The sequence below is a fragment of the Alosa pseudoharengus genome, unplaced genomic scaffold, assembly GCF_046254945.1.
Source record: "Alosa pseudoharengus isolate Yale_2024_CS ecotype anadromous, Long Island Sound unplaced genomic scaffold, YU_APseudo_1.1 YU_APseudo_1.1_scf_2, whole genome shotgun sequence".
NCBI lineage: Eukaryota > Metazoa > Chordata > Actinopteri > Clupeiformes > Clupeidae > Alosa > Alosa pseudoharengus.
This window is the reverse complement of record NW_027468663.1, coordinates 39,024,358-39,050,570: the sequence shown is the minus strand read 5'-3', so window position 1 is coordinate 39,050,570 and position 26,213 is coordinate 39,024,358. Positions and strand designations below refer to the sequence as shown.

General features: G+C 46.5%; 2 protein-coding genes across 8 annotated transcripts in view; one reads left to right on the top strand and one right to left on the bottom strand.

Annotated features, from left to right (window-relative positions):
• Window positions 1-19,636, top strand: part of fam13a (family with sequence similarity 13 member A) — a 62,173-nt gene extending 42,537 nt beyond the window's left edge. For 2 of the 5 annotated variants that reach the window (XM_076294938.1, XM_076294937.1), the window contains 12 exons: window positions 4,176-4,287; window positions 7,205-7,270; window positions 13,013-13,229; window positions 13,330-13,471; window positions 13,586-13,667; window positions 13,983-14,188; window positions 14,335-14,418; window positions 15,225-15,320; window positions 16,470-16,553; window positions 17,265-17,461; window positions 17,579-17,680; window positions 17,846-19,636. In XM_076294938.1, the coding sequence (XP_076151053.1) occupies window positions 4,176-4,287; window positions 7,205-7,270; window positions 13,013-13,229; window positions 13,330-13,471; window positions 13,586-13,667; window positions 13,983-14,188; window positions 14,335-14,418; window positions 15,225-15,320; window positions 16,470-16,553; window positions 17,265-17,461; window positions 17,579-17,680; window positions 17,846-17,969 (1,512 nt within the window). In that variant the 3' untranslated portion in view covers window positions 17,970-19,636. The remainder of the gene's footprint in view (window positions 1-4,175; window positions 4,288-7,204; window positions 7,271-13,012; window positions 13,230-13,329; window positions 13,472-13,585; window positions 13,668-13,982; window positions 14,189-14,334; window positions 14,419-15,224; window positions 15,321-16,469; window positions 16,554-17,264; window positions 17,462-17,578; window positions 17,681-17,845) is intronic. The other 3 variants (XM_076294939.1, XM_076294940.1, XM_076294941.1) reach the window with 3 other exon arrangements.
• Window positions 19,637-19,753: 117 nt separating this feature from the next.
• herc3 (HECT and RLD domain containing E3 ubiquitin protein ligase 3) overlaps window positions 19,754-26,213 on the bottom strand; it is a 42,586-nt gene continuing 36,126 nt past the window's right edge. For all 3 annotated transcript variants that reach the window (XM_076294942.1, XM_076294944.1, XM_076294943.1), the window contains 3 exons: window positions 24,397-24,580; window positions 22,716-22,818; window positions 19,754-22,128 (listed from right to left, as the gene is read on the bottom strand). In XM_076294942.1, the coding sequence (XP_076151057.1) occupies window positions 21,920-22,128; window positions 22,716-22,818; window positions 24,397-24,580 (496 nt within the window). In that variant the 3' untranslated portion in view covers window positions 19,754-21,919. The remainder of the gene's footprint in view (window positions 22,129-22,715; window positions 22,819-24,396; window positions 24,581-26,213) is intronic.

Sequence of the window (26,213 nt, the reverse complement as noted above, 5' to 3'; positions counted from 1 at the left end):
TGGTTATATCTCTGTGTGTGCCTGCATTGTGTTACTGTTAAAAGGGTTGTTTACATAGTTTGTCTCTGTGAACATGTGGGATATTGAGTGTGTGCATGTGTGCGTATGCATGCGTGTGTGTGTGTGTGTGTGTGTGTGTGTGTGTGTGCGCATGTGGATTTGCGCTTGCGTCTAAACGTGGGCGTTCACGTCTCTGTGCCTCTGTGTTAAGTGTGTACTGTGACACAGTGACTTGCTCCAGAGTGGACACACACGGTCCGCAGATGGCCGGGGTGGAGGTTGACCTCCAGCCTCCTCCACTACTGACTCAGGGCGGCACTGCCAGGCCATCTGCTGCGCCACAGCTCGCCTGGCGCGCTGGCATCACCATGTTTCTCAGTAGCAGCAGGGTGACCCCATCTGATCCTTAAATCCACCCTCTCCGTCCTGCCCACTCCAACTGGACTCGTCAGTCCTCCTGCCCGGTTCAGCCCTACTGAGCATTTCAGTAATTAGCCACCAATAATTGTCTTTAATCCTTTGAAAGAAAAAGGGCAAAATAATAATGTGCTGCACAGGACAGGCATCATATTGAAGCACACACACCAACTGGCCTTGGATTTGGTTATACAATTGTTTCACAAGAGAGCTGTATAATTTCTTTATCTAAACACTGGACTGGCTTAATCACTGTGTTTATAAGACACTTGTTTATCATTTCTGAAACAAGGTTAGCTGGGGGCGTTTTGGTCCTTTGCACAGTAAATGGGAACTCCGAATCAGCTCCAGTAACCTTACAACCTTACTGGAGAAGCAAACACACACACAATTACAGACACACACACGTGCACACACACACACACACACACACACATACAATTACACAGACACACACACACACACGCACGCACGCATGCACACACACACACAAACGCATGCACGCACATGCACACACACACACACACACTCTCTCTCGCTCATACATAGGCAGGCCTACTGTATCAGTGTGTCAGTGCATGGTCTAGTAACCGGATCACATGCTCCAGTGAGTAGAACACGGCGTCCCGTACTATACCATACATCCACCGATACGCCGCCTCCACTGTCCCCCTTCAGACATGCCGCCTCACAACTCCAGCAGGCAGCAGGGGCTTAAGAGATTACTGACTTCAACACCGACCTCTCTCCAAGTCCACGCAACGCTGGGGAACAACTCAATACCTCAGCCTTTAATCATTAAAAAGGTGACTAAATCCAGTATAGATTAAACAGGAGGTGTTGTTCTCAATGAGTTAAGAGTGATGTTTGGATTTTACTTACGACGGACAGTGTAATCAAAGCACTGCCGATACTGCATGTTTATGGATAAGTTGTTTGGGTTATCTTCCCTAAAAATGCTTTTGCAGTGTGCACACAGATTGCATGGTTGTTTAGACTGATGATATCATACTTCACAAGTATAATCATTGTTTACCAATTTGACTGCATAGGTTTCAGAGTTTAAATACTATTCAAATACAAAAATCAAAGGTGTGACAAACATCTGTGGCCTCCACCTTATTCTCAGTAGAGTTGACACATGGGACGACAGTCGCTACATTTCTGTGCATCAGGCACCCCAGGCAGAGTCTCATCCCTTTTAATCCTGTGTGTGTGTGTTTTGTGTGTGTGTGTGGTGTGTGTGCGTGTGTGTGTCTGCTTCCATATGTATGACCTCAGTAAGAAATTTTAATACAACAGTATTAGGACAGACCCCCACAGAGAAACTGTACCACGCATGACCAGTAGAGATTATGTAATTGGGGCAGCAATGGACAAACTGAAGCAGTGCTTGCTGTTACCCCACAGTTGATGGATTGCCCCGGCAACCCCCCCGACAACGAGCCTCACAAGACTGTAATTGGTCTTTGTGTGTCTGTAGTGGTTACACAAATTAGTGCACTGAGAGAGCTTCTTAGGTTTGCTCTGTCTTTTCAAAATAATGACTGAAACTTAAATGATTGCCATATACTGCAACTCTCAAGTGTCAACTCTCATGCCACTTTTGAATGTCATACCCTTAAATTCCATAGCTAATCTAAAAAGTTGTAATAATTGATTTGCTAAATGAGTTACAATTGTTTTCCTACACTAATATAACATTAAAGTGATCAAAAACCAGTCATACATGAAACCAAATCTCCAGTTAACTATTAAGCCATTCCCCTCTTTTCAGCCTGGTTCACAACATTTCAATGGTCTGATTAATTTGTTCTCACTGAGGTGCCATTGACACTGTGATTGCATCAAGGCCAGATTAACCTGTGACTTGGATTGGGTGAAGGATTGGTGAAGTTGGGTCTGTCTGTTATTATTGTGTTATTATAGTCAGTGACAAGTTTCTGGGCCGTGCGTCACGTGAGCTTTGCCTAAGGAGCTCACTGAAGTCAAATGGCCTCCATTGTTCTGTCTGAGCAAGTGCTAATGGTTCGTTCATTAGGTTGTCAAAGCTGTTTGTTTGTGTCCTAAATGGCTGTGTAAACGTGTTTGTTTGTGTGTGTGTGTGTGTGTGTGTGTGTGTGTGTGATGTACCTGTGATCTCATGGTTGATTTTTTTTATTTATTATGGTTAAAAAGTTTCCATGTGTATGCAAACAGTATGTCAGTGTACAATATGTGTTCATGATGTGCGCCAAATGCCACATCCAAGTAAACAGTCAAGAGTAAACACTGTCAGTATTTAGTGGAAGAGGAAATTTCCGTCGCCGCAGTGCAAGCGTGTGAGTGCCAGAGCAGAAGCTGAGAAGCATAGCGCATAGCTCTACTTCAAACAACCAGCATCCACATGAGGAATCTGGTAGTTGACAGCTGGAGCCAGCAGCTTGTGTTTCCATCTCTGTGGTGGTGATTCTCCATGTCACAAACCACGCCTCGCGCCTAGTCGCCCAGACATACTGTAGAAAGAGAGGGCGTGTGGATGGAGTCGCAGTTGATCACATTAAACTAATGAAGATGAATGGAAGATTAGTCTCAGTGTTGTAAATATAGCAGATGTCTTTGCCAGAGATAGGTGTTAGTCATAGACAAGGCAATACCCAGACTCTTGCTTACTGGCATAACAATAGAAAAATGACTAGTGCATTCACTGTAAATACCAGATGGTTTGCGTCTGTTGGCTCTCTGGGTCTCCGATAGCATTCGGTGTACAGTAGGGATAATAATAGCAGTGGTAGTCACGGCGGGTTATAAGAGCTAGTAGAATGGTGTAATTGGAGTTGGAGTGTCCAGGCGAGTTGTGACTTGTGACTAGCTTCCAGCAGGTAATGCTCTGATCTGATCTGATCTGGTCCAAAAATAGCCCCTGCCCCGCCCTTCCCATCCCACAGCCCATGCAGCAGAGGCGGAAGCGTGAGCCAGCGTGGTTAGGGCTTAATTCCTGAGTCCTGGCTGTGAGCATAGCCTGCCTGCCTGCATGATCAGAGAGTGAGAGAGTGAGAGAGAGAAAGCAGAAAGGGAGAGAAAGGGGAAACAGCAGGCATGAAAAACACATGACTGGTGAGGGATCAGTGAATAGCAAACATTTTTAGAGAGAGTTGTTGTTTTTTTCTGTACAGACATTGATGAATGGTGTTTGTGAGAGAAAGAGCAGGCTGGCTAGAGAGAGGTATGCTTGCTTGTGGCAGGGAGTAGGACTTCCAAGCAATCCTGCCTGCGTGCTTTGCGTGCTCTGCCTTGCTCATTCTCCCTATGCCTTCTCCCTCCCCTCTCCCCCCTCCCTCCTACCGCGCGCTAGTGAGACAAACAACTCTAGAGGTGCAATGAAGCGGTGAACATAGGCAGATTTGAAGAGAGTGAAAGAGAGAGAGAGAGAGAGAGAGAGAAGCAGGAAAAAAGAAAAACACTCACTAACAGACACGAGCAGATTGTCACAAGCGTGCATGCACACACACACACACACACACACATTACAACAGATGGGGGGTGGAGGGACTTGTTTTTGGCCAGCAGCCCCAGCCAATCGAGCAGGAGTGGTTTGGAGCTTGTCCCAGCTGGTCCCGCCTCTTCCCCCTGTGACAGGCTGCTGAGGGGAGGAGCCAGGCAGGCACAGACAGTGCATGGGAGAACTTAAGGAGCACGCAGCCCCCACTCTCCTCTAATTTCTGTTTATCCCGTCTTCTCCCTTTATTCTCTCGACTGTGTGGAAACACTCACCACAGACGCCTGCCATGAAGATCCAGGAGGCTCTCAGTGGCTCGGACCCTGGAGAGGGCTGTGAGGACGTGCCTCGTCTGGACCTCTCCTCCCTCACTGAGGACAACAACTGGGGAGGTGAGTAGGCTTCTCTCTCTCTCTCTCTCTCTCCCCCCTCTTTTCTCTTTCTCTGCTCTCTCTCTTTCCTGCACTCTTCCTCTCTGTCTCTTCCCGTGCTCTGTGGGGTGGGTTTGGAAGCACATGGGTGGCAGCTGCGAGGCTGCTCGCTGCATCGACTTGAGTTGTTGCTCCATGCAAGGGAAAGGGAAGCACAGAAGCATGCTTCTTTTCGACCAGCCTGTTTTTGTTTTACTGCACACAAGGGATGGTACGTGTCTGACGGCCTATTATGTTTTTGAGATCCTCAACCCCAAATGGTGGAATAACAGGAAAATCTGGATCAGTTTTTTTTTTTTCTCATTTGTGAGAGAAACATTTTTAATTGCTCAGCTGTCACTACTGTTTGGAGACTGTTGCGTTGTAGAGCTAATGATTACTCAGAGATATCTCAAGTGTGAATAGTCAACAAGTGGACAGGGCTGCTTTTCAAACCTCTCAGCTTGTTGTGTCTTCCCAGAGGTGAAACACACCAGACATGCTGGGAGGATTTAAAGGGTGGCTCTGTTTCATGTGCATGGTTTCACATTGTTAACTGTTCAGTTGTACAATCAGTCTCTTTACCAACGCAGTGTTAATGTTCTTTGTTCTTTTAGTTTGATTTTTTTTGTTGCAAAAAATATAATCAGAAATCCTCCCATTACTTATTTATTACCAATACATGTTCCATGGGGAAAAAAAAGTTTAATGTTTGCTGGGAAAGGATGCAATTAGTGTCTGTGGGATAAAAAAGTAACATTTGTGCCCTGCCTCTGGCTCAGAGCCTCAGCCCTTGGCGTGGATATCCATCGCCTGTGATCAGTGGCCATTTAACCAGAGGGCAGCAGAGTGTCCAGGAGTTGGCTGCTAGTCATACTGTATGTGGAGAGCAGTGTGGTGGAGCCCAGCAGCAGGAGGAGGTGCTGGGGCTGATGGGGCCTCCAGTGTGAGTGGGCGGTGGGCTGGTCTGCGCTCACCTTCACGGGGCTACATCTTCCAGGCTTGGCACTTGCAGATCAGCAGACTTGCACAAACATGCCAGCCCCTTGCTTGGTGACCTTGGTAACGTGAATCTAGCCAAAGCCATAGTGTGTCTTGCCTGTGTGTTTGTGTACCACTTTGTATGAAGGTGGGTGTAGGTATGCCTGTCTTTTTTAAAGTAACGCCATTTCCCAACTTGGCAGTCATGGTTTGGCAGCGCAGATGTGCCAACATTTATCACCACTTGTCCTCCCACACACACACACACACCCTCCTCCTCTCATCAGAGGCTCAGCCCTCAGTTGGCACCTCCAAGGGCTGTCTGTTGCCTGTTTGTTGAAGCCCATAAATCCCAGACATCTTTATGCCCCATCACAGACTAGCTCCCTCTCGTGGTCAGAGCTGTACAAAGCTGTACACAACTGCCCTTTGGTACACAGAAATGAGAGCTTCATCAAATAATGACTAATGCATTCTGTTCCCCTACACCACATGGACAGATCTCCCTAGCAAGTCATCTGGAAACTGGGAGTGCATTTCCTTTTTTTGTGGTTTGTGTGCTTTCACAAATGCAGAGTTGATAAAGAGGAGATGGATTTTTTACATGTCTCCATTGCCAAATGAGAGGATTGTCTCCAAAGGTCTCTCTACCTTCACAGGGAAATCAATATCATAGTCGTAATCCTGTAATGAAGCCCCTAAGAATGTCTGTCAATACGCGTAAGCTCTTTTTGCTCTTTTTGTCCCTGCTGATACACTCATGACTATAACTGTCTCTCAGTGGTCTCAAAGGTTGGCAGTGGTTGCCTTTGATAGTCTTCTGTGGTATTTGACAGTTTTGAGTGATAATCTGCACAGTGGCAGGAGTCCTCCACTTTGGATTGGGCAAGGTGGCAGGAGTCCTCCACTTTGGATTGGGCAAGGTGGCAGGAGTCCTCCACTTTGGATTGGGCAAGGTGGCAGGTGTCCTCCACTTTGGATTGGGCAAGGTGGCAGGTGTTCTGCTTGCTTCCACAGCCTCCTGTGCGCTCACAGATCTCATGAGATCCAGACCAGTGATCACCCTGATGAGCCACCCTGAGATGCCATGTCCTTAAAGTCTTGTTGAGGACGGCGTAAAACAAACCTTCATAAGTAAATCATTACACCTTCACAGAGTTCATTATGAGAATACTGAAGTGTGCACGTGTGTGTTTGTGTGTGTGTGTGCGTGTTTGTATGTGTGTGTGTGTGTGTCTGAGTGTGTGTGTGTGTGTGTGTGTGTGTGAGTGTGAGAAGAGGTTAGATGAGGAACCTTTGCCCCAGTCATGGCGCTGCCAAAGCTGTTTATCAAGAGCGACAGGTGCCCATGCCAGCGCACTGCATAGCTCTCCTCTCCTTCCTGCCGCCAGGCAGACAGGCACCCATGGCAGAGCCCAAATCCCAGATTTACACCTCTCATTTACCCTCCCCTCTCTTACCTTCCTCTCTCTCTCTTTTTCCTGTCCTCTCTTACCTTCCTCTCTCTCTCTTTCCTGTCCTCTCTTACCTTCCTCTCTTGCTCTCTTTCGTGTCCTCTCAAACCTTCCTCTCTTGCTCTCTTTCCTGTCCTCTCTTACCTTCCTCTCTCTCTCTCTCTTTCCTGTCCTCTCAAACCTTCCTCTCTTGCTCTCTTTCCTGTCCTCTCTTACCTTCCTCTCTTGCTCTCTTTCCTGTCCTCTCTAACCTTCCTCTCTCGCCCTCTTTCCTGTCCTCTCTTACCTTCCTCTCTTGCTCTCTTTCCTGTCCTCTCTAACCTTCCTCTCTCGCTCCCTTTCCTGTCCTCTCTTCTCTCTCTCCTCTTCTCTCTTCTTCTTGTCATTTGTTCTCTCCTCATAGATGCTCATCTTGTTTTTTTTTCTCTCCTTTTCTCCCTATTTGCTTTCTCCACCTCTGCTAGATTCGCCGTTCTTTAGTGCTCCTTTCCTTGATTTCAAAAGCTTCTTCCAGCAGTGTTACTATGAGGGTAAGTGGCTGTTCCAGAGGGCTGTTAGCTGCTTGAAGACCCCCCCCCCCCCCCCCATGACATTTCATTCTGCACGGCAACATCATGAAGCATGCCGATCTGTCACGTTACAGACCCAAATTAAACACACTGGCAACCTTTTCACTTTCCAAAGGCTGGGCAGAATGATGGGCCCTTTATGGAGTGTTGCCACAGAGCAACAGACTGGCCTTCATTAAAAGAGGCCCTGCATCCCCGCTAAGGTGGCATTTTACAGCCAATACGCTTGCATCCATTGTGGAGTTTCTATCCATTAGCAGGACTTCAATGCTTTGCATGTTGAATGAGTGGTTTGTTTGCCTGTACCCAACATGCATTGACATGTGCCTTCATAATGGCCCTGACACCTCTGAGAGGCCTCTTGATTGCTGTACTGTCAGTTTCCCCATAAGTATTCCTCCAGGCCAACTAAACCCTCTGCCTGCAGGGAGCCAAGTATGTGCGTTACGTGTGGGACGTGTGCTGGAGCCATGGCGTTGTGCTTCACGTGGCCGGACTGGCTGGGCGTGTTTCTCATGATCCCTCAGCTTGGGTGAGAACTACGTGCCGCAGACCACCATTCAGCGCTATAGGAATGGAGCATAAACAACAAGTTGACCACGGCACGGAACAGTGTTGTCCCACTATCGGACAGTGACAGGCTCCAGTTCCCACTCCTTCACCATAACCTTTCACCCTATAAGGGCTTATTCGCAAACACAGCCGCGGCCATATTGTTGATATGACGTTCCAGTTCAATAGGCTATTCTATGTGACAATCGCCTGTAGCGTGTAGATTTGAGTTGAACAGAGCACAGTAACGGCTTCATCTCGTGAATTCTAAGTAGATAAACTTATGGACCCATATCTAATAGACCCAATAGCATTAAGTAAAGATCCGTCATTATTGTCAGCTGTAGAAATTACCCCGATATTTATTTATAGCCCAACTGTCTTGTACCTCGGCACACATCGCCGCTGAAGGGGAAGGCTTTCAAGCCGCCTGAGTCAAGGTCGGTGAACTTATATTTGTTCCACCAACGACGTCGTCTAACATTGCCATTATAGCAGAGAATAAAGTTGCATCTCATTGGACTGCAATTGTATCTTGCGTTTGCCTGTTGCTCACAACCTGCACCCAAGGACTTTGCTAAAGTAGTTTAAAGTGGGTTAGCCAGTGATCGTTCTTGTCTGATAACTTCTAGGCTACAGGGGGATCTATGATGCAATGTTCTGGAGGCAGAAAAGGCTAACATATTTCTCTACATTTCCAAAATCCAAGTGAACAAAACACTATACAAATCAGAATTATCTACTGATATCTTTCTCCGCTGAGTTTGTTCCTATTATTTGCCACTTGCCGTGCATAGCCGACGAGCTGACAAGGGCGCACCATCAATAAAAAAATATTAGCCTTGGCTACTGTAAAACTTTGGCTAACATTGCCTACCTAGCAATGCTAAATGCAATACGTCCAAAGAGTAATCTACGGTAGGCGACCACATCAGGCTACTGCTGATGTCTCCGCATATTGCATAGGGGCAGCTGTCTGCTGTTTGTACTGTCTAAAACGTATTTAACTTATTAATATAGTATTAATAGCCTAATACAAATATAATAATGGCGATGGATGTGAGGAGTTGGCTGTAAGTTTAGCCTGTTTATCCTATCTAGCCACAAGTCTCTCCTACGCTGACTCAACTCCTCAGTCATTTTCTTCTCGTTTTCTGACCATACTATAGCTGTCAACATTGAGCATTGAAAATAAGGGAGATTTTCCGGTTTGCTCATTTAAATTACAGGGAAATTTCAACATTCGTCTTTCTGTTGCAATCCCTCTGGTGAGAGCAGGAATTCGTACTACAAAACTACTGCACTAACTAAACGAGGTGTGAAGCTAGGTCTAAACTTTGCTTAAAGTTTGGCGTCAAATGCTCTCTCCCACACTGTTCTGATCACCTTAAGGTCGCCTTCAGTTCAGGCAAGCAAAACGATGCTTTAAAAACATCTTTTCGCTGGAAGGGCAGGGGGTAGCAAAAGGACAACAGTACAGAGACGCACAAGTTCGATGGGGCTATATGTAATGAGAGTAATAAAATATGGGACATTTTACGGGAAAATAACAGGAAGACAGCTGGAAAAAAAGTTGACAGGTATGTTTCTGACAGTGGGTGACACTAGGGCTTTGTTGTTAGAACGGCCTGTATTGCTGTTGTTAGAACGGCTAGCCTATTGCACAACATAGGCCTACCATCACGTAACATTTTGTACAAATAAATAAATAGCCTACAGCGATAATACTGGCGCTGTCGCGCTTGTCAATTGACAGCTGCATTAAATATACCTACCTATGCATTTTCTATATCAACAAAATGGCCGCTGCGAACGTTATTACCATAGGGTTATTACCAAGGGGGCAGGCGAATTCCCGGAAGTAGAAGCATCGATGTAGCGGTGGTTATCAACTCTCTGCTAACCCCATAGAACGCCCAGTCATTTAGGATTTTTTTGAACTCCCATAACTTCATATAACATATATCATGTGCCGATATTTTAGCTTCTGTGTTATCTACATAAACAATAAAAGGCAAAACAAGACTCGACTACCTCGTACGTAACGTTAGGTTCCCGTAAGAAGAATGTTTAGCATGTCCGGTTGAAGGGAAGCTAACGCACTGAAGGGAGATAACCAGAGAATGTCTAATAAGGGGAGAACTGACACTCTCGGAAAACTTCCGGTTTCTGAACTGGTTGCAGTTCCTTCTGTGGTTCCACATGAGGGCGCTCGTCAACGAGTGCAGAATGCATGGAGGTCTATGGAGCTGTACCCCTTAAAATCCACTTTTCTCGGGATATAATTTTTTTTCAAGTAATTTGAATATTGTATTCGAAAGGGGAGGCAAAGAAAATACACTTGGTGTAGTATTATTATATATTTTTAAAGTCACTTAATTGTTCTAAAAAGCCTTTCAAACGTGTCAATGATGTCACTTATTAGCACAATGCTAGCATGTTATGGGCAACAACGACCCAAACTGTAAGAAATCAAAAGGACATAAGTACTCGTTCATTCAACTTTTGACCTATAACCCATGTTGAAGTTATACAAACTATAATCAAATCTGAGATTTGTCAACGACAATCAGGTGAAAGAAACAAGTTTAGCCGTCTAGATCCATTGACTCCCATTCATTCTGCACTCATGGCGATCGCCCCCAGTGGAAATCTGGTGGAACTGCAACCAAAATTCGGTACAATGGGACTTAATACGGAGTGGCCAGGCTCTCCGTAGACGGGCTCTGTTATTACGTAGATCGAATATGCCTAATTTCAGGCCCTACAGTTGCTCTCTCTCTCTAGGCCTCCACTCTTGTGCCTTGTCCAGTGCAGTCAGCTCTGCTAGTGATAATACACAAAGCACAGAGTACACAAAATGAACAGTAAAGCAGCTGTGTGACCCCCCCCCCGCTTAGATAACTGTCTTTGTGTGGGCTAACCCGTCTAAGACCTCTGCTCCTGACACTCCTGCCTCCCCCATCATCCAGTGGCAGATGCAATCAAAATGCCCCCTCGGTGAGGATATTAACAGCAGCTGGATCCCTACAGGCATATGCTGGGGTTATTTTCACTGGCAGTCGTAATCGCCACCAGTTGCCTTTGGCCAGAGGAACATCTGTCAGTGGCCCGTGGAAATGTAGCCTACTCATTGTCATGGCCTTGTTGGAGGGTCTTGGGGGACAGGTGTGGCGGGGAGGAATATTCCGATGCTTCACTGTGATCAGAGAGGGTCATCGAAGTAGAAGGAGTACGGTAACCGTAAGATGTTCTAAATTAACTTTTTTGATCACCAGCCAATGTGGCTGGTAACTTTCTAAAGTTACTAGCCAATCAGAATTTCAATTAGCCAATTTTTTCCCGGTGAAAATAAGAGAATTATGAGTTTATGAGATGAGTGTCACTGAATGCATTTGGTAATTTTTAACATTGTTGGCATGAATACATACCACAAAATATACACAGAAAGTGCAAACACTTCATTTCATGTTTGGGATCTCTATCTTCTGTGTCGATATCCTCATCCCCTGCTTCATTCCTATTCTCGCCCCCATAAGTCTGTCCCAACCACTGCCGCATTTAGTTTAAACTTAATAAAAAGGAGATATCAATTATCATCAACAATGACAAGCCAGCTAGAACGTGCCACTCGTTTTCTCTCCCTCTCCTGCACACTCAGACGCATTCTCAATTAAATGGAGTATAGCTCTTTTCCTTTTCTTTGCGTCTTCCGTCAAGGGTTTTAGCTGCTTCTTCGCTGGCTCTGCCATTATACACGTTTGCAACAATCTCTAGCGTTTCGTTAGCCTGCCTCTGTGCTGTAAACTGATCCTGCTTCGGTCGGCGGGTAGGATACACCGAACTTGCAAGTGGGATATTCTTCCTACAGGCAGTAGGGGCGGGCGAGAGAGCCTTTTTTCGCCCCGTAATGAGTCATTTTACCATATACCGACTTACGAAGATGATTAATTAACACACAAACGTTGCCTGGTGTCCCTTTAAAACGATCTTGCTGCTTCAGGTTTTGCGGTCTCCGTGACATCAGCCCCCCACAAAGGAAATAGGTAAACACAATGCGTTAATTGCGTTAATATTTCGTAATGCATTATGTATTTGGGTTATGTACATGTGTTAGGTACTTTTTACTTTACTTTACTGGCTAACTCCCTCCTCTTTCAGTCTATGCTCCCTGCTCTGGCTCCGTTCGTTCTTCTAATTGCTTGTGTTTTCTGGTAGACAATCCGTTCGTTTCCATGGTCTCTCGCGCTTGTTTCACTGCAAACTGCGTGCAGCCGACGTAGCATTACGGCACAGTGGTCATGGGAAATGTAGGAAGTACTGCCGGGGGATATATGGCCGAGAACAGAGCCTTATGTATCATGCATGTAATGCCTCATGCATCACCAGCCAAACTGGCTAGTAAGTTTATTATTAACACCCGCCAAAATGAATTTTAACCCGCATTTGGCGGGTTGGCGGGTGTTAATTTAGAACCCTGAATATAACAGTAGCAAAACATCACACTCAGTAATAAATATACTCACACACACACGCTCACACACACGCACACACGCACACGCACACAACACACACAAGGCACACACACACACACACACATGCACACACACGCACATGCACATGCACAAACATGTACACGTGGAGTGGTTGGCTCTGAATACACCAGAGTCAGCAGCAGACAGTGTTTGCTCTGCCCCTCTCCCTGGTCAGTGTGGCCTTGCAATATCGTTGGCCAGCTCTCTGTTACCGGCCGGGCACCAGATAAAGATGTTTGCTTTGACTAAGCGCACAGTCATGCCAAGTTCCACAGTCCACGCCTGTGCCTCGCGTGTCTGCCCGCGATCCTCTGTCATGCTATACTCACGCCTCTCATCTAAGTGCTGCTCTGTCATGCGTGATGATGTGCGAAGCATCAGTAGAGTGGAACACCCATCTCACCGGAGCACATCTGAGCGACTCGCATCTCGCGTTTGTGGGACTGGAGAACATAACAGAGTTCATGCACGTTAGCACTGTTGCAATACAGTGCTTTTTTCCTTGCCATTTGGTTTGTTTGCTCAGCCTTCAAGTGACCTAGATGCAGATTGCAGTAGATTCCTTTTAAACTCAGCATGAGGTGTAATGTGTGTGTGTGTGTGTCTGTGTGTGCAGACCCAGTGCCAGCATACTCATCCTGGCAGAGGGAAAACATGGACCGTGAGGAGGCTCGCCTTTCGCCCCACGCTGGAGGCAGACTTATCCGACAGCTCTTGGAGGAAGACAGCGACCCCATGGTCTCGCCGCGCTTTTACGCCTACGGCCACTGCCAGCAGTACCTGGACGACACAGAGGTTCCCCCCTCGCCTCCCAACGCACATTCCTTTGTCAGGTGAGTGGGAATATCAGAGCCTGGACTTTTCCATGAGTACTAGGAGATAGTTGGAATACATGAGTCTTATTTATCGGTCTTTCTATTTTTCACCTACTAGTCGGAGGAGAAGTTCATCTCTTGGCTCGTGTGATGATGACCGTGAAGAGCTGACCTCAGCTCAGCTTTCAAAGAAGATTCACAGCCTGAAAAGGAAGATTCGCAAATTCGAGGAGCGGTTTGAAGAGGAACGCAAATATAGGGTGAGCCAAATATTTGAACTGTGAACAGATTACAAAATGGCTGCCAATTATCGCATACCCTGTGTAATGTGGGCAAGGTGATGTTATTGTTTACTTGGTTGTTTTCGCCCACAGCCCTCTCATGGTGACAAAGCTGGCACCCCAGAAGTACTGAGATGGATGAATGAACTGGCCAAGCTGAGCAAAGACCTGAAAGGTAAATACCTGGAGAGAGTCCAGAAAGCAGCCAAAGAGGAAGGGGAAAACGATTAGCATTATTAGAGTGATTAGCATGTTGTAAACCATGTTAATCCAATTCTCATGACATTTGTTCAACCAACAAATCAACACAACTCTATGAGACGTCATTGTTATCAGTCTAATTCCTCATTCATAAAAAATGGGTGAGGGTGCATTAGGGAAAGTCGCACCACCAGGGACTAAATCCAACTTGGGTGTTTTCCTTTCCTGACGTCTTCCTGACCGTGTGAAAATGGGGTTTGTTTATTGTTTCCTCTTCTTGGTCCCTCAGAGCACAAGCTGCTGAAGTCGGAAGAGGACCTGACCCCTCTCCCGCGCCAGCGGAGCAACACCCTGCCCAAGAGCTTCGGCTCCCAGCTGGAGAAGAAGCCCCCCGAGGCCAAGGCCCCCAAGCCGCCCGTGGAGACCACCCTGGAGACGGTGATGGCCAAGCTGGAGGAGAAGCGGCTGGAGATGGGCCGTCCAGAGGACGTCAAGGTACGGTCACGGGTCCCACACGCTTCTTCTCCACCAATCATTAAGTTTATCTTGAGAAATAATCACAGAGTACTTATTGGAGCAAAGCTCATGAATTAGGTGCACAGTGGTCAGCAAAGCAACCTTGTGTCTGTGTGACCATACAGGACATGACTCGTGAACAGATTGCCGCAGAGAAAGTCGCCCTCCAGAAAGCCCTGCTATACTACGAGAGCATCCATGGGAGACCGGTAAGTATGTCCGAGTGTATGTGTGTTGTGTCTGCATTACCAACGATTCATACCCCCTCAGTAAGTGGTCATCTGTGATTCGCTGCCCTCCTTTTTTTGCCGAGTGCATTACAGTCAGCCTCTCACCCAGCGTGACCCAGTTTAGTGTTGGCGGGCCAAGTAATCCCACGGAGTTGGCTGTCTGAGGGGGTGAGGGATCGTGTCTGTTTGGGATTCCACACCCACTCTCCCTGCTGGGAGCTTCAACCAGCGGCCCCAATTCTGTCATTAGGTTCCCACATAGCTGCTGTATTTACTTTCCCTTCTGCAGGGTTTACATCACTAGCATTGTCTCAAGTGTTTGTTTTTGTTTTTGTTTTTGTCAAGTGTTTAAGACCAGCCTGCCTAAAATGAATTAGAGCTATAAACAAGGAACATGGTGGACTTGACAACAGCACAGTTCTGATGGCAGTTTCGATGGCAATTCTAACAGAGCTTGAAACCCAACGAAGTCTTATAGCATTGAGTCTAATTGAAATAATTGCTACCATCAAGTCCAGAGCAGTTCCATGGTGGTTCCGAAGCTCATGCAAAAGATCAGCACAAGGGCATCTGCCCTGTGAGTGACCTCTGTTGGGGACAGAATGTTCAGGGGGGGTAGTTTTAACTGCACGTGCCTCACAAGCAGAGATCTCTTTGAACGGGATGGAGGGAATCTAGGTCAGGCTGTCATCTTGCAGTATATTAATATGAGAGGTACACTAGATCCATCAAGACAGCTGTAATTTAATAAAGCTCTCTCTCTCTCTCCCTGTCTTTAACTCAAGGTCACCAAGAGTGAGAGGCAAATCATGAAGCCCCTGTATGACAGATACCGCCTTGTCAAGCAGATCTTATGCAGAGCGTCCACCATTCCTGTAATTGTGAGTATAAACCTTCTCACCTCTTACATGTTCTTTCCACCAGCACCAGCCGAGCCATTGTTTGAAATATTAATGTAGCCAGGGCTAATATGGTAACAGTGTGATAGACTGGCACCAGTTCACCGCACTGCACTCCTGCAAAATGAATGACCTCATACTGTTAGCAGAGCAGAAATGTGTTTCTGAGTCATCGCTAGCCACCATGGTAGCAAGTCGTCATTGGTCAGAGCTAGAACTAGTTTCAGCCCAGGTGTTAGCATCAGCCTCAGTGTTGGCCCTGTGGCACGGATGGTCCTTCGTAGAGTCACTAAACCCCGGCTTAAGCTGGCTCAGTGGATCCTCTGGTCTTAAAAGGATCAGGGGTGACATGAAAGGGTCAGATCACTCAGCAGGATTCTTTGGGCAGCACACCCACACACAGAGACAGAGAGAATGTGGCCTAAAAGATAACATTTTGAAAAAGAGAGAGAGAATGTGGCCTAAAAGATAACATTTTGAAAAAGAGAGAGAGAATGTGGCCTAAAAGATAACATTTTTAAAAAGAGGTCACTGTACAGGGACAATGATGTCACTTAAGATGAATGGTGCATAAATCATCCTTTTCCACAGAATGGTATCAGTATTCTCAAGTCTTGTTTCCTTCAGATCAGCTGACAATATTACAATGTTTGTATTATATTATTGTTTTATATCTGGATTTTTATTATATAACCTGTAAGCTTTACACTTGATATTTATCTATTATATAATTCCTAAATCCCTATTATACAAATTGGGACACTGACTAGTACCACAGAGAGCAGATTGTGTACTTGGTCTCATGCACAGTGAAGTTGTTGTCACTATTAGTAGTGACAGTAAATCTGCAAAGCTGCAGTCCCTAAATGCCGTTCTCTGTCAAAGAACCAGGCAGTCTACATTGTAGAGGAGTGACATCACCCTTTCTGTTATGAACAACCACTGGACTGGTTTTAAGCCAAATGTTTGCTCCAGGTCTTAGGAGCACCATCACTGACGGCTGACACTGTCTAAATGATTTGGAGTCGGTGGTGGTTAGGTATTGATTCGCACGTGTTTCTTGCTCAGATGAGACTGCACTAGAGTCAGTCCAACAGTGGTAACCTGGTTGTTAATTGACATCTATAACAGGGCTCCCCTTCCAGCAAGCGCAGAGGTCCTCTGCTGCAGCCCATTATTGAGGGCGTACCAGCGCTGTTCTTCGATGACATCAAGGTGAAGAGCCACGGCAGCTCGACAGCTTGAATCACGCCTCTCCCGCAACCCTCCCACCCCCCTCATGACCTTCCCCACCCTCCCAAATCCCTCCAGAAAACATGATTGCAGCCTGTTCAAATCTGTGTGTCCAATCACTAGTTGCACAGCCGCATGTGTGACTTGCTGGCCTTGATTGACTAACGCAGAAGGGCATCTGGGATCAAACACACAGGGCAAAGAGCAAGTACAGAGCAAAGCAGTAGGGACGTTTGCTCGTGTGTGGTATGTGAAGCTATCCCAGGGCCCAGTCATCAGATCACACCCAGTGCACACTACACATGTTCCAGTGGTCCAGACGGCCCTAACAACACCTTGATGCTTCCCTGGCCATAGCAACAGGGCCTGAACTCTCTTAACATCAAAGTAGTCTCCAATCTACAGCTGGCAGAGAAAAGTGAATCACTCGATGGCCTTTCCTTTAGAGCATTTTATTTCTGTAGATGCTGTTTGGGTTTTTGTTTTGTTTTTCTGCGAATGTGCCAGGGTGACTAACCCAATGCCTGATTCTGCAGTGACAGCAAGCTGCCTTGCCTGTAACCACGCCGCTAGTCACAACTTTCCCCCAACACCAGGCCCTTCATTGCCTCCTCTCTCTCTCTCTCTCTCTCTCTCTCTCTCTCTCTCTCTCTCTCTCTCTCTTTCTCTCTCCCCCTCATTCTGGCCCTGTAGGAGGAGGAGGACGGCTCGGAGGATGACGGAGAGTGCAAAACCCAGTTCACCGTGACCGTGAGGCCCGAGCTGAGCGTGCTGGGCTTCCTGGACCAGCTGGACGAGAGCGGAGACACCTTCATCTCGCCCGTGGACGAGCTCTCGCCCTCCAAGAACACCACAGACATGAGGCTCTCCAACCTGCACGCTGCCACTATGTAAGTAGCACACAGACTGACTGGAAGGGGCACCCGTTTCCCGGCTCAGGGTTTACACTGTTCTGGCTCTGATGTGAAGTCTCTTGGAGTTGAATACCTCTCCTCCCACCTACACAGGCCAGAGCTGGTGGAGCAGCTGCAAGAGGCCCGCGAGGAGAAGAAAAGAATCCGCAAGAGCCTCCGGGAGTTTGAGGATCAGTTTTTCAGGCAAAATGGAAGGTGAGTATTTCCCTTTGCTTTCGAAAATGGGTGTACGAAAAACATGTCTTGGCACATGACAGTGCTCTGTGTCGCAAGTCTTCATAGCTTTGCCAAACTTGCTCTTGAGAGTCAGCCATTTCCTAACGTTTGTCCCTTCCTCCCTCCCTCCATGTGTTCCCATAGAAACGTGCAAAAGGAAGACCGCTCGCCCTTGGCAGTAGAGTACAACGAATACAAGCACATCAAAGCCAAGCTCAGGCTGCTGGAGGTCCTCATAAGCAAACGCGACTCCTCCAAGTTCATCTAGAGATGCACGCCAACACACAAGCAAACAGGAAGCCGGAGCCCATGCTCCACCACTCATCCATCCACACAAGCATCCATCCATCCATCCATCCATCCATCCATCCGTTGCTAACACGTACCCACCAAATTGGACATGTTTTTTTCTTGTCTTCTCTCCCACGCCATCTGTCACACATTTGGCCAAAGAGGGAGTCAAGTACGCCGTGACTCAGCCCCAACTGCCCCCTCCCTCTGGAGCTGCCCTAGCAGGCCAGCCGCGGTGGCCAAAGCACAGCGCACCCAGCTGGGCCCTGTGGCACTCCCTTGTTGGGCCTCACGGCCCTGGAACTGCACCAACAAGCCTCCCTTTCCACACCAACAAACCCACAGACTACGGCTGTCACTCTTCCGACCTAAGGTAACCCCCAGAGAGAGAGAGAGAGAGAGAGCGAGAGAGGTCCAGGGCAAGAGGATGATGCAGGCTCGTTTCCAACAGCAACAAGCTGAAATAAACGAAGATCTCAAAACAGACCAGGAAGAGCCTGTGTGGAGTGCTCTTTTCTGTTTGAAAACCACCCGGTCTGTGTTCAGCTGCATCAGTGGGGCATTTCAAGTATTATACACTATTTGTTGCTTTTATTTATTGAAGTACTTCTATTTCATGTGAGTGTTGATGTTAAATGTTGCAGTTGTTCATCTGATCAAACTCTAAATGGGTTTAGGTAACATCCGTAAGAAAGTCTTACACATTTTGATGTGGGGATATTGTGACAAGATTTCTTTTGTCTTTATTATGTGATCAAAAATATGGTGAGAGTAATTTTGGTAATTATGTTGAAGGGAGTCTTTCTTTGTACATACAATTTTAACAAAACTGCAATCTGCCTGCAAATCCTTTTGAGAGCTATTTGGCAATTTGCAGGACAACAAAATGTTGAGTCCTCTGACTTGTTTTTATTTGTTCATTGACTTTGTGCCATATTGAAGAAAATGGTTCTGTTCGACTTTTTTAAAATGTCAACTAGACACACTTTATTTTTATTCACTTGTATTTCATTTCAGAGTTTTGTAATGTTAACTTCTTGATTGAGTCTGTTTAGATATAATCAAAATTAACCACAACACAGATAGTTTTGTACTGTTTTGAGTTTTCTACTGTGAAATCAACATATTTGGATGTTTTTAAATACCAATATAAAAAAACATGTGCAGAATAATAATCCAAGCTAATACGGTCATCTATTATTGTAGATATGCATTTTGCTTGTATTCACTTCTTTAGCATATTTTTTTCTTCCAAACTGCAAGATAAGCTCCCAAGTCTCACACTGGTTGTCAGACCTTTGTTGTTGCTGTTCATAGACAACTCCAGCTCTCACGACCCCAATGATCAAACGGTTGCCATGATTTGCATGGGGCAATCTCAATTCTCAAAGAATTCCTGACTGACTGACTGTACTTGCCTATTTCTGTCCGATGGACAAGGGGCTCCGCCAACGTTTCCGGGCCCAAGTAGGCATGTACCCTAAGCTATCCCTTTTCCTCTCCAGAATGGATACTTCCAGTGTAACCTTCGTTTTTTCTGAATGTAAACACTGATGGAAATAACTGATATGGGTGTGTACATTTTAGTACATGATTGTATTTTGTACATATTATATAAAGCCAAACCTATTTTTACTGATGAAATTCAGTGTGTGGATATCATTTGTGTGTGTGTGAGTGAGTGTGCTGGAATAGCAAAAGCAGTAAGCCTCTATCATGGATGTGTGCCATTAGTTTAATGACCAAAATGGAGACCAGAAATTGAGGTGAAATTAATATTTTATTTGCTTTGGAAAAAAATAGATAAATAATGTCTTTAATTTGAAAGGTAAAAAAGTAAATATACTAAAATAATCCAAAAATAGCCACACAGAAGCCCTTGTTTGCATACATTGGAGGGAGATTATTATGGTTTTATTTTCAGAAACCGTCTCTTTTTAATAATGGATTACTAAATCCCTCAGACAGAGCTGAATGTGTACAGTATTGGGGGTTCAACCCGAATCTCCTAGACTTACACCAGTAAATTTCACACCAGCTCAATAGCGCTGTTTACAGATCTGTACAAAAATGTTTATGGTGGAACAGAACAGGGGTATGACAACAGGAACAGAAGAGACCATTGCTGCAATCAACTGTCCTCACAGAAAAGAGAATCCTTCAAGCTTTCAAACCACACAGAATTATTTTAGAAATCAGAATGTCATCGTGAAGTTATTTGGTAAATGGGACAGAGTGGAAACAGTTATGAACGATCACATGTCCCTAAGGAAAAAAAACAACTTGACTATACAGGGTAATAGTCACAGATGCACCGCATATCATACTTCAGCGAGAATGCGAGAGGTGCTTATAACTTATGGTGCCAGCCTCCAAGACTCCAGCTGTAGTGATCACTGCATGACCGAGTGTTATTGCTATAGCTTTTTAAGGTAATTTATTTTCCAAACAACTTGTTTTCGGACTCAAGGGCTTGCGGTTCCTGCCTGTGTGGCTACAGCATACATTCCTCCTCTCTCGGGGTCAGCGCCACCGCAAAGAGAGTCCTGAAGGATGTGAGAGGAGTTTCATGTGTCAGACAAACTTAATCAAACATCAACTCATGCTCTTCCACATCCAGCTGTGTTGGTTTAAAGTGGTCACTACCTGTGCTCAGGAGTCAGGACTGTTGTGGTGCATTAAAATATATATATATATATCTTTATTTATTTATGTATACGTTTTTGGATTCCGTTAATAATTTGGATTTGTTTAATATACAACATCATACGAGCAGGCTGAGCTTTCACTCCCAACAACACGCTTGCATGCACACTTATTACAAAGTACAAAATTAAAGACACTAGGCTTCTCTCCCCACAAATCACCATAAAGTAGGTTTTCCAGTGGCTTATTGTATTGAAGGCAAAAAGGCTGCAAAATGCAAACTGGGGATGCGGTGAACTCATTAATCCCCCCCCAACAGCCGGCACAACTGCTCTGCCAAACACAGGAAGAACAAACACGATTAAAAACAGCAGCCTGGGCTCTGGGTCTCGGCCCCTCAGAACACCAGCCTGGTGCTATTGGCTAATGGACTGCTCTACATCGTAGTCATACGCAATCTGTGCCGCTTTAGCCTGGAGCAGCTGGCTGCACTAATGGCAGACACGATGTCCAAGGAACACTGACCTGAGGTCAGGGGTTACATTGGGAGGGCATTCTGGGATAGCTCTGTGAAACCCAGCTGAAACAATTCATCAGCAATTTCAGCATCATCAGTGCCCCGACCCTCCCAGGCCTAACCACCCCCTCAACTGACGCACACTACCTCTATCCACAGAAAACAGAAGGAAAACAAACATGACATCACAAAGCTCAATAAAGTAGCTGGTAAGACCATTTGTGGAAAAACAAACCCCCAAGTTTGATATCCAAACCTTCCATTTTATTTACAATGTATAAGAGTCAGGATTGGAAGGGGTTGTTAAACATATCCTATTTCTTTATCTGAGATGACAAATACCCACATGGAGGAAAAAATAAAATTAATTTTTTTGATCTATAAAACACAAAAAAAGTGCTGTATTAATAATAATAATAATAATAATAATAAGTATGTGCATCTCAATCATATGTAAATTAAAGCTTGTAAAAAATACCAAAAATAATTTATTTTCCTCAGTATTCTCTGTAGGTGCTTAGCCAAGGTTGCCACCTCTAACTCTGTCTATATGGTCCACAGGTTCCCACACCTCAGTCCCACCCACCACAGCCCCCTCCCTTGGCGCTGTTGGTTAAAGTGCAGCATTAGTGACATAGCAGAGATGCTTGGGCCCTTCTCCGCCTGCATCCCACCTGGGACAGGCCTCCTCAGCGCTACCCCGCGACCCCAGCCTCGGGCCTCTCCTCCAGGGGGCGTCTGGAGAGAGGAGGGGGCCCAGGCAGTCACACCAGGCTGAAGCCCTCGTACTGCTCCACGGCCTGCGTGAGGCGGCGGCACAGAGTCTCTTTGGTGCGGTAACACGGCATGTCCAGCAGGTTGTAGCAGGTGTGCGCCACGGGCAGGTAGTGCTCATCGGCCGAGGTGGACTGGATGACGATGTGCAGGCTGCCCATGCCGTGGATGGGGATGCGATCACTGCCTGTCAGGAATACTGCGCCGGGAGAGAGACCACAGAGACACCTTTAGTCCATCACTTTTAACCTCTCTGTGGCTATGAGAGCTCTACTGGCTGGCTCGCCAAAATAAGAGGATTGCTGATCTGAGTAACTGATCTCCTACCAGTCTGATGGATCTTGAATGTAGTTAAGTATTAGTTATCAGAGCCCTTTGCAGAGACCCTTTGCAGAGACCCCTATAGAAGGCTCAGGCTTTCAAGAGTAAGCTTGTGGTGACCGTGGAAAGGTAAAACTCTGTTCCAACAGGAAGACACTGTGCTGTGCATGCAAAAGGTTGAAAACTGAACAAGGCTGCAAAAATCAACATAAGTTGACAAATAAAATTCCATTAATTAAGCCAAACCCTTGATACTTCTAAGGTAAAGTTTGTACAAACTTTCATATTTCACCATCCTTGTTGCAGTGAAAGGATTATGTCTCGAACTACCAGCAATCAGCGTCAGAAGTAGTGTGTTGTGAACTATGTGAAGGACCTCTGCCCAGAACTCCTGACACCATTCTGTAACTTTAGAGCAAAAGAGCCATAAATCTGTGAGCCGATCATGCATGGAACCACACTTACATAAGAACTGCTTTTTCTTCTCCAGTGGAAACTCGTGGAATACCTCCCAGAACATCCGCATAGTAGGGTGGGACGCGGAGTACTCGCCCTTATAAACAGCATTCTGGGGGAAAACAAGAGGAGAGATAAAAGTAGAGAAAAACATGGTGTTGGGTATGGATACAAGGGTGCGGCCCAGGCCCACACGGAATGAGAATGCGGGCTACTGTATGACACAGCCACTCCTCTAGACTGGAAGAGACTCGTGGGATCTCTAACAATAGTGTGTGAATGACAAGGGTGTGTGTGTGTGTGTGTGTGTGTCCTTGTGTTTTTATGCGAGAGGATTTAAGTGTGACTGGCGAGGGTGACCATGATGAATGGTCTAGTTCAGTGGCGATGAATTTATTTGGGGGGGGGGGGGGGGGGGGGATTTCCAAGATTCAGTACAGTGCTGTGAAAAAAAAAATTCCCTGGAAAAGCTAACAGAACACTCACAACAGCCTCCTTCCGTTACGCAATACGGGGGCTCGTCCATGCTGCACTGGAGCGCTCGGCTACACGCCTGACCGCACGTCCCCATGGCGGATGGGAAGGCGGGGTGGAGCGGCCCCCTGCCAGAGCATCCCTCTCTGGTTACCCCCAGCCTCCCCCCTCCCCCCTCTCCTGTGGGCCCCCTTCCTCCTCTCAGCCCAGACCAGCCCAGTCTCAGACCACCCTCCTCAACCAACAGCTCTGCATCTGCATCAACACCACCAGCACCACCACCCAGTGCTAACGCTAGTCTCAGGTTTCTTTCATTACTCTTTGTGTCTGTGGCCACATAAACCCACAGCGATGGCAACGGCTGCCGTTGCCGTGACAACACTATGGGGCTGGAGGAGGAGAGTAGCCATGGCGAAGAAGCGCGTACTCGTTCGTCCAAGCTCGTAAAACAGATAAAACTTTACGAGAGGTGTGTGTGTTCATGTCTACTTGTTGTATGTGTGTTGAGTGTGTGTTCTATTTAATGGCTTGTGTAGCAATCACTGGAGCAAGAAGGCAGTGAATGTCATCACTGGAACCATTTACTAAAATATATGAACTAGAGACAGTAAAACACACACTTATATACAGCCATAACCATATCTTATGGACAAAATGTGTGTCACAACAACCACAGATAAGACTGGATTTGGACTATAACCTGGAGCTGGAGCTGTCACTATAACCTGGGGAACTGTATGTGAAAACAAGAGAGGATGAAAAGAACACAAAAGAAAAAGGAAGCCAAGAGTAAAGGGGCCAACCCCCACTGATCTACTAAGATAGGAGGGAGAAGGTGAAGAGAGAGGGCAGAGAGAGGAGAGTGGTGAGGGGGAGTCTAGGCTGGCGTGAGTCTGGGTGCATGTGGGTGTCTGGCCTGTCTGTCTGGTGCTGTGTGCCTCAGAAAAGCCAACTGACAGGATGAGCGCCTCCAAGGGAGACGGCAGTCCTGCTACCTGCCCTGAGCTTTCACAGGTCATGGGCACTTACGAACAATCCTGGACTATGTGTGCCGTGCCATTCATCAGTGTATGCACACGTGGCTGGGATATGTTTTGGGCATGAGGACGTTGTGTTGAAAATGTGTTTCTGTCTGTGGAACTGGCACCGGAAGAGTGTGTGTGTGTGTGTGTGTGTGTGTGTGTGTGTGTGTGTGTGTGTGTGTGTTCCTGCTTACCTTCTCCATCTCCTCCCAGTTGTAGTTGCAGTTGCCCACCACCATGGCCATGAGCTCACAGGGCTGGAACAGTGAGAGGATCTTCCCCCCACACACCTTCAGGAAGCCACTGGAGAAGGCGGCGTAGAGCTCCTGCACCGAGTCCACAAACACGTAGCGCAGGTACGCCGACACAAACTCCATCCTGCAGAGAGGACACACACAGGCAGGTCCACAACGGCAGACACTTACACAACGTGCACACAACCAATACAAACTCAAGGTAGGTAAATGACTGACACACAAACACACACACACACACTCACACACACACACAAGCTTTAAATGTCACCCACAGTAACGTCTAAGTTCACATGTTCCGAGTCTGAATGGAAATGAACAATGGCACCATGGCGGTAAACTTGAGGTGTAGCAAATGCCAGCAAGGCCCCACATAATCTGTACTCAAACACCCACACGTCTCTGCTCTTGTATCTCCCTACTCTAAGATAACATATCTGGCCTGAGAGGTTTGTCTCGCTACCATCCACGTAATGGAGAAATGACTGCCACCGGCGAGCACACACACACACTTACAGTATGTGTGCATGTGTCAATGTATGTGTGTGTGTGTGTGTGTGTGTGTGTGTGTGTGTGTGTGTGTGTGTGTGTGTGTGTGTGTGTGTGTGTATGTGTGTGGTGCACTCTGGTGCATTGTAAATGAGTGTATACTCTGCGTGTTAACATCAAGTACATTAGTCTGGGTGGTCTGGTACATAGGAGATTGTGCTGGATCAGGGGTTCTGTCTCTCCACACACACGCACACATACAAAAGGTCTCTTTCCGACAGAGCTTTGAGATTGAATGCAAGCGGACTAGCCGGCAGTCCGTGCCTCTACGTGCCAGCGCTCTTTGGGCAGTCAGTGTGAGGATGACGATGTAAGATAGCACTTAACTCCTCCCACTCACTCACTCACTCTCATCGGGTCATGTGCAAGCAGCGCTCACATGCAGGTGACGAGCTCCAGACATCCACTTGTGTCCACAGCATGTGACCTCACACCAAACAACTTAATCCACACACACACACACACTGCTGTAAAGTGTATTAGGATTGATAATCTGGCCTTGTCTTAAAGGCATGTAATCTCTTCAACAAATCAGTCAAGTCCATGGCTAGCAGCAATACACAGTGCAAGTGCTAGAACAAATGTGTGTGTCCATGTTTGTGTGCAAAAAAAGAAAGAAAAGAAGCACTGCACGTTGTTCTGATGTCATGCTATGCACTGCACGTTGTTCTGATGTCATGCTATGCACTGCACGTTGTTCTGATGTTATGCTATGCACTGCACGTTGTTCTGATGTCATGCTATGCACTGCACGTTGTTCTGATGTCATGCTATGCACTGCACGTTGTTCTGATGTCATGCTATGCACTGCACGTTGTTCTGATGTCATGCTATGCACTGCACGTTGTTCTGATGTCATGCTATGCACTGCACGTTGTTCTGATGTTATCCTATGCACTGCACGTTGTTCTGATGTTATCCTATGCACTGCACGTTGTTCTGATGTTATCCTATGCACTGCACGTTGTTCTGATGTCATGCTATGCACTGCACGTTGTTCTGATGTTATCCTATGCACTGCACGTTGTTCTGATGTTATCCTATGCACTGCACGTTGTTCTGATGTCATGCTATGCACTGCACGTTGTTCTGATGTTATCCTATGCACTGCACGTTGTTCTGATGTCATGCTATGCACTGCACGTTGTTCTGATGTCATCCTATGCACTGCACGTTGTTCTGATGTTATCCTATGCACTGCACGTTGT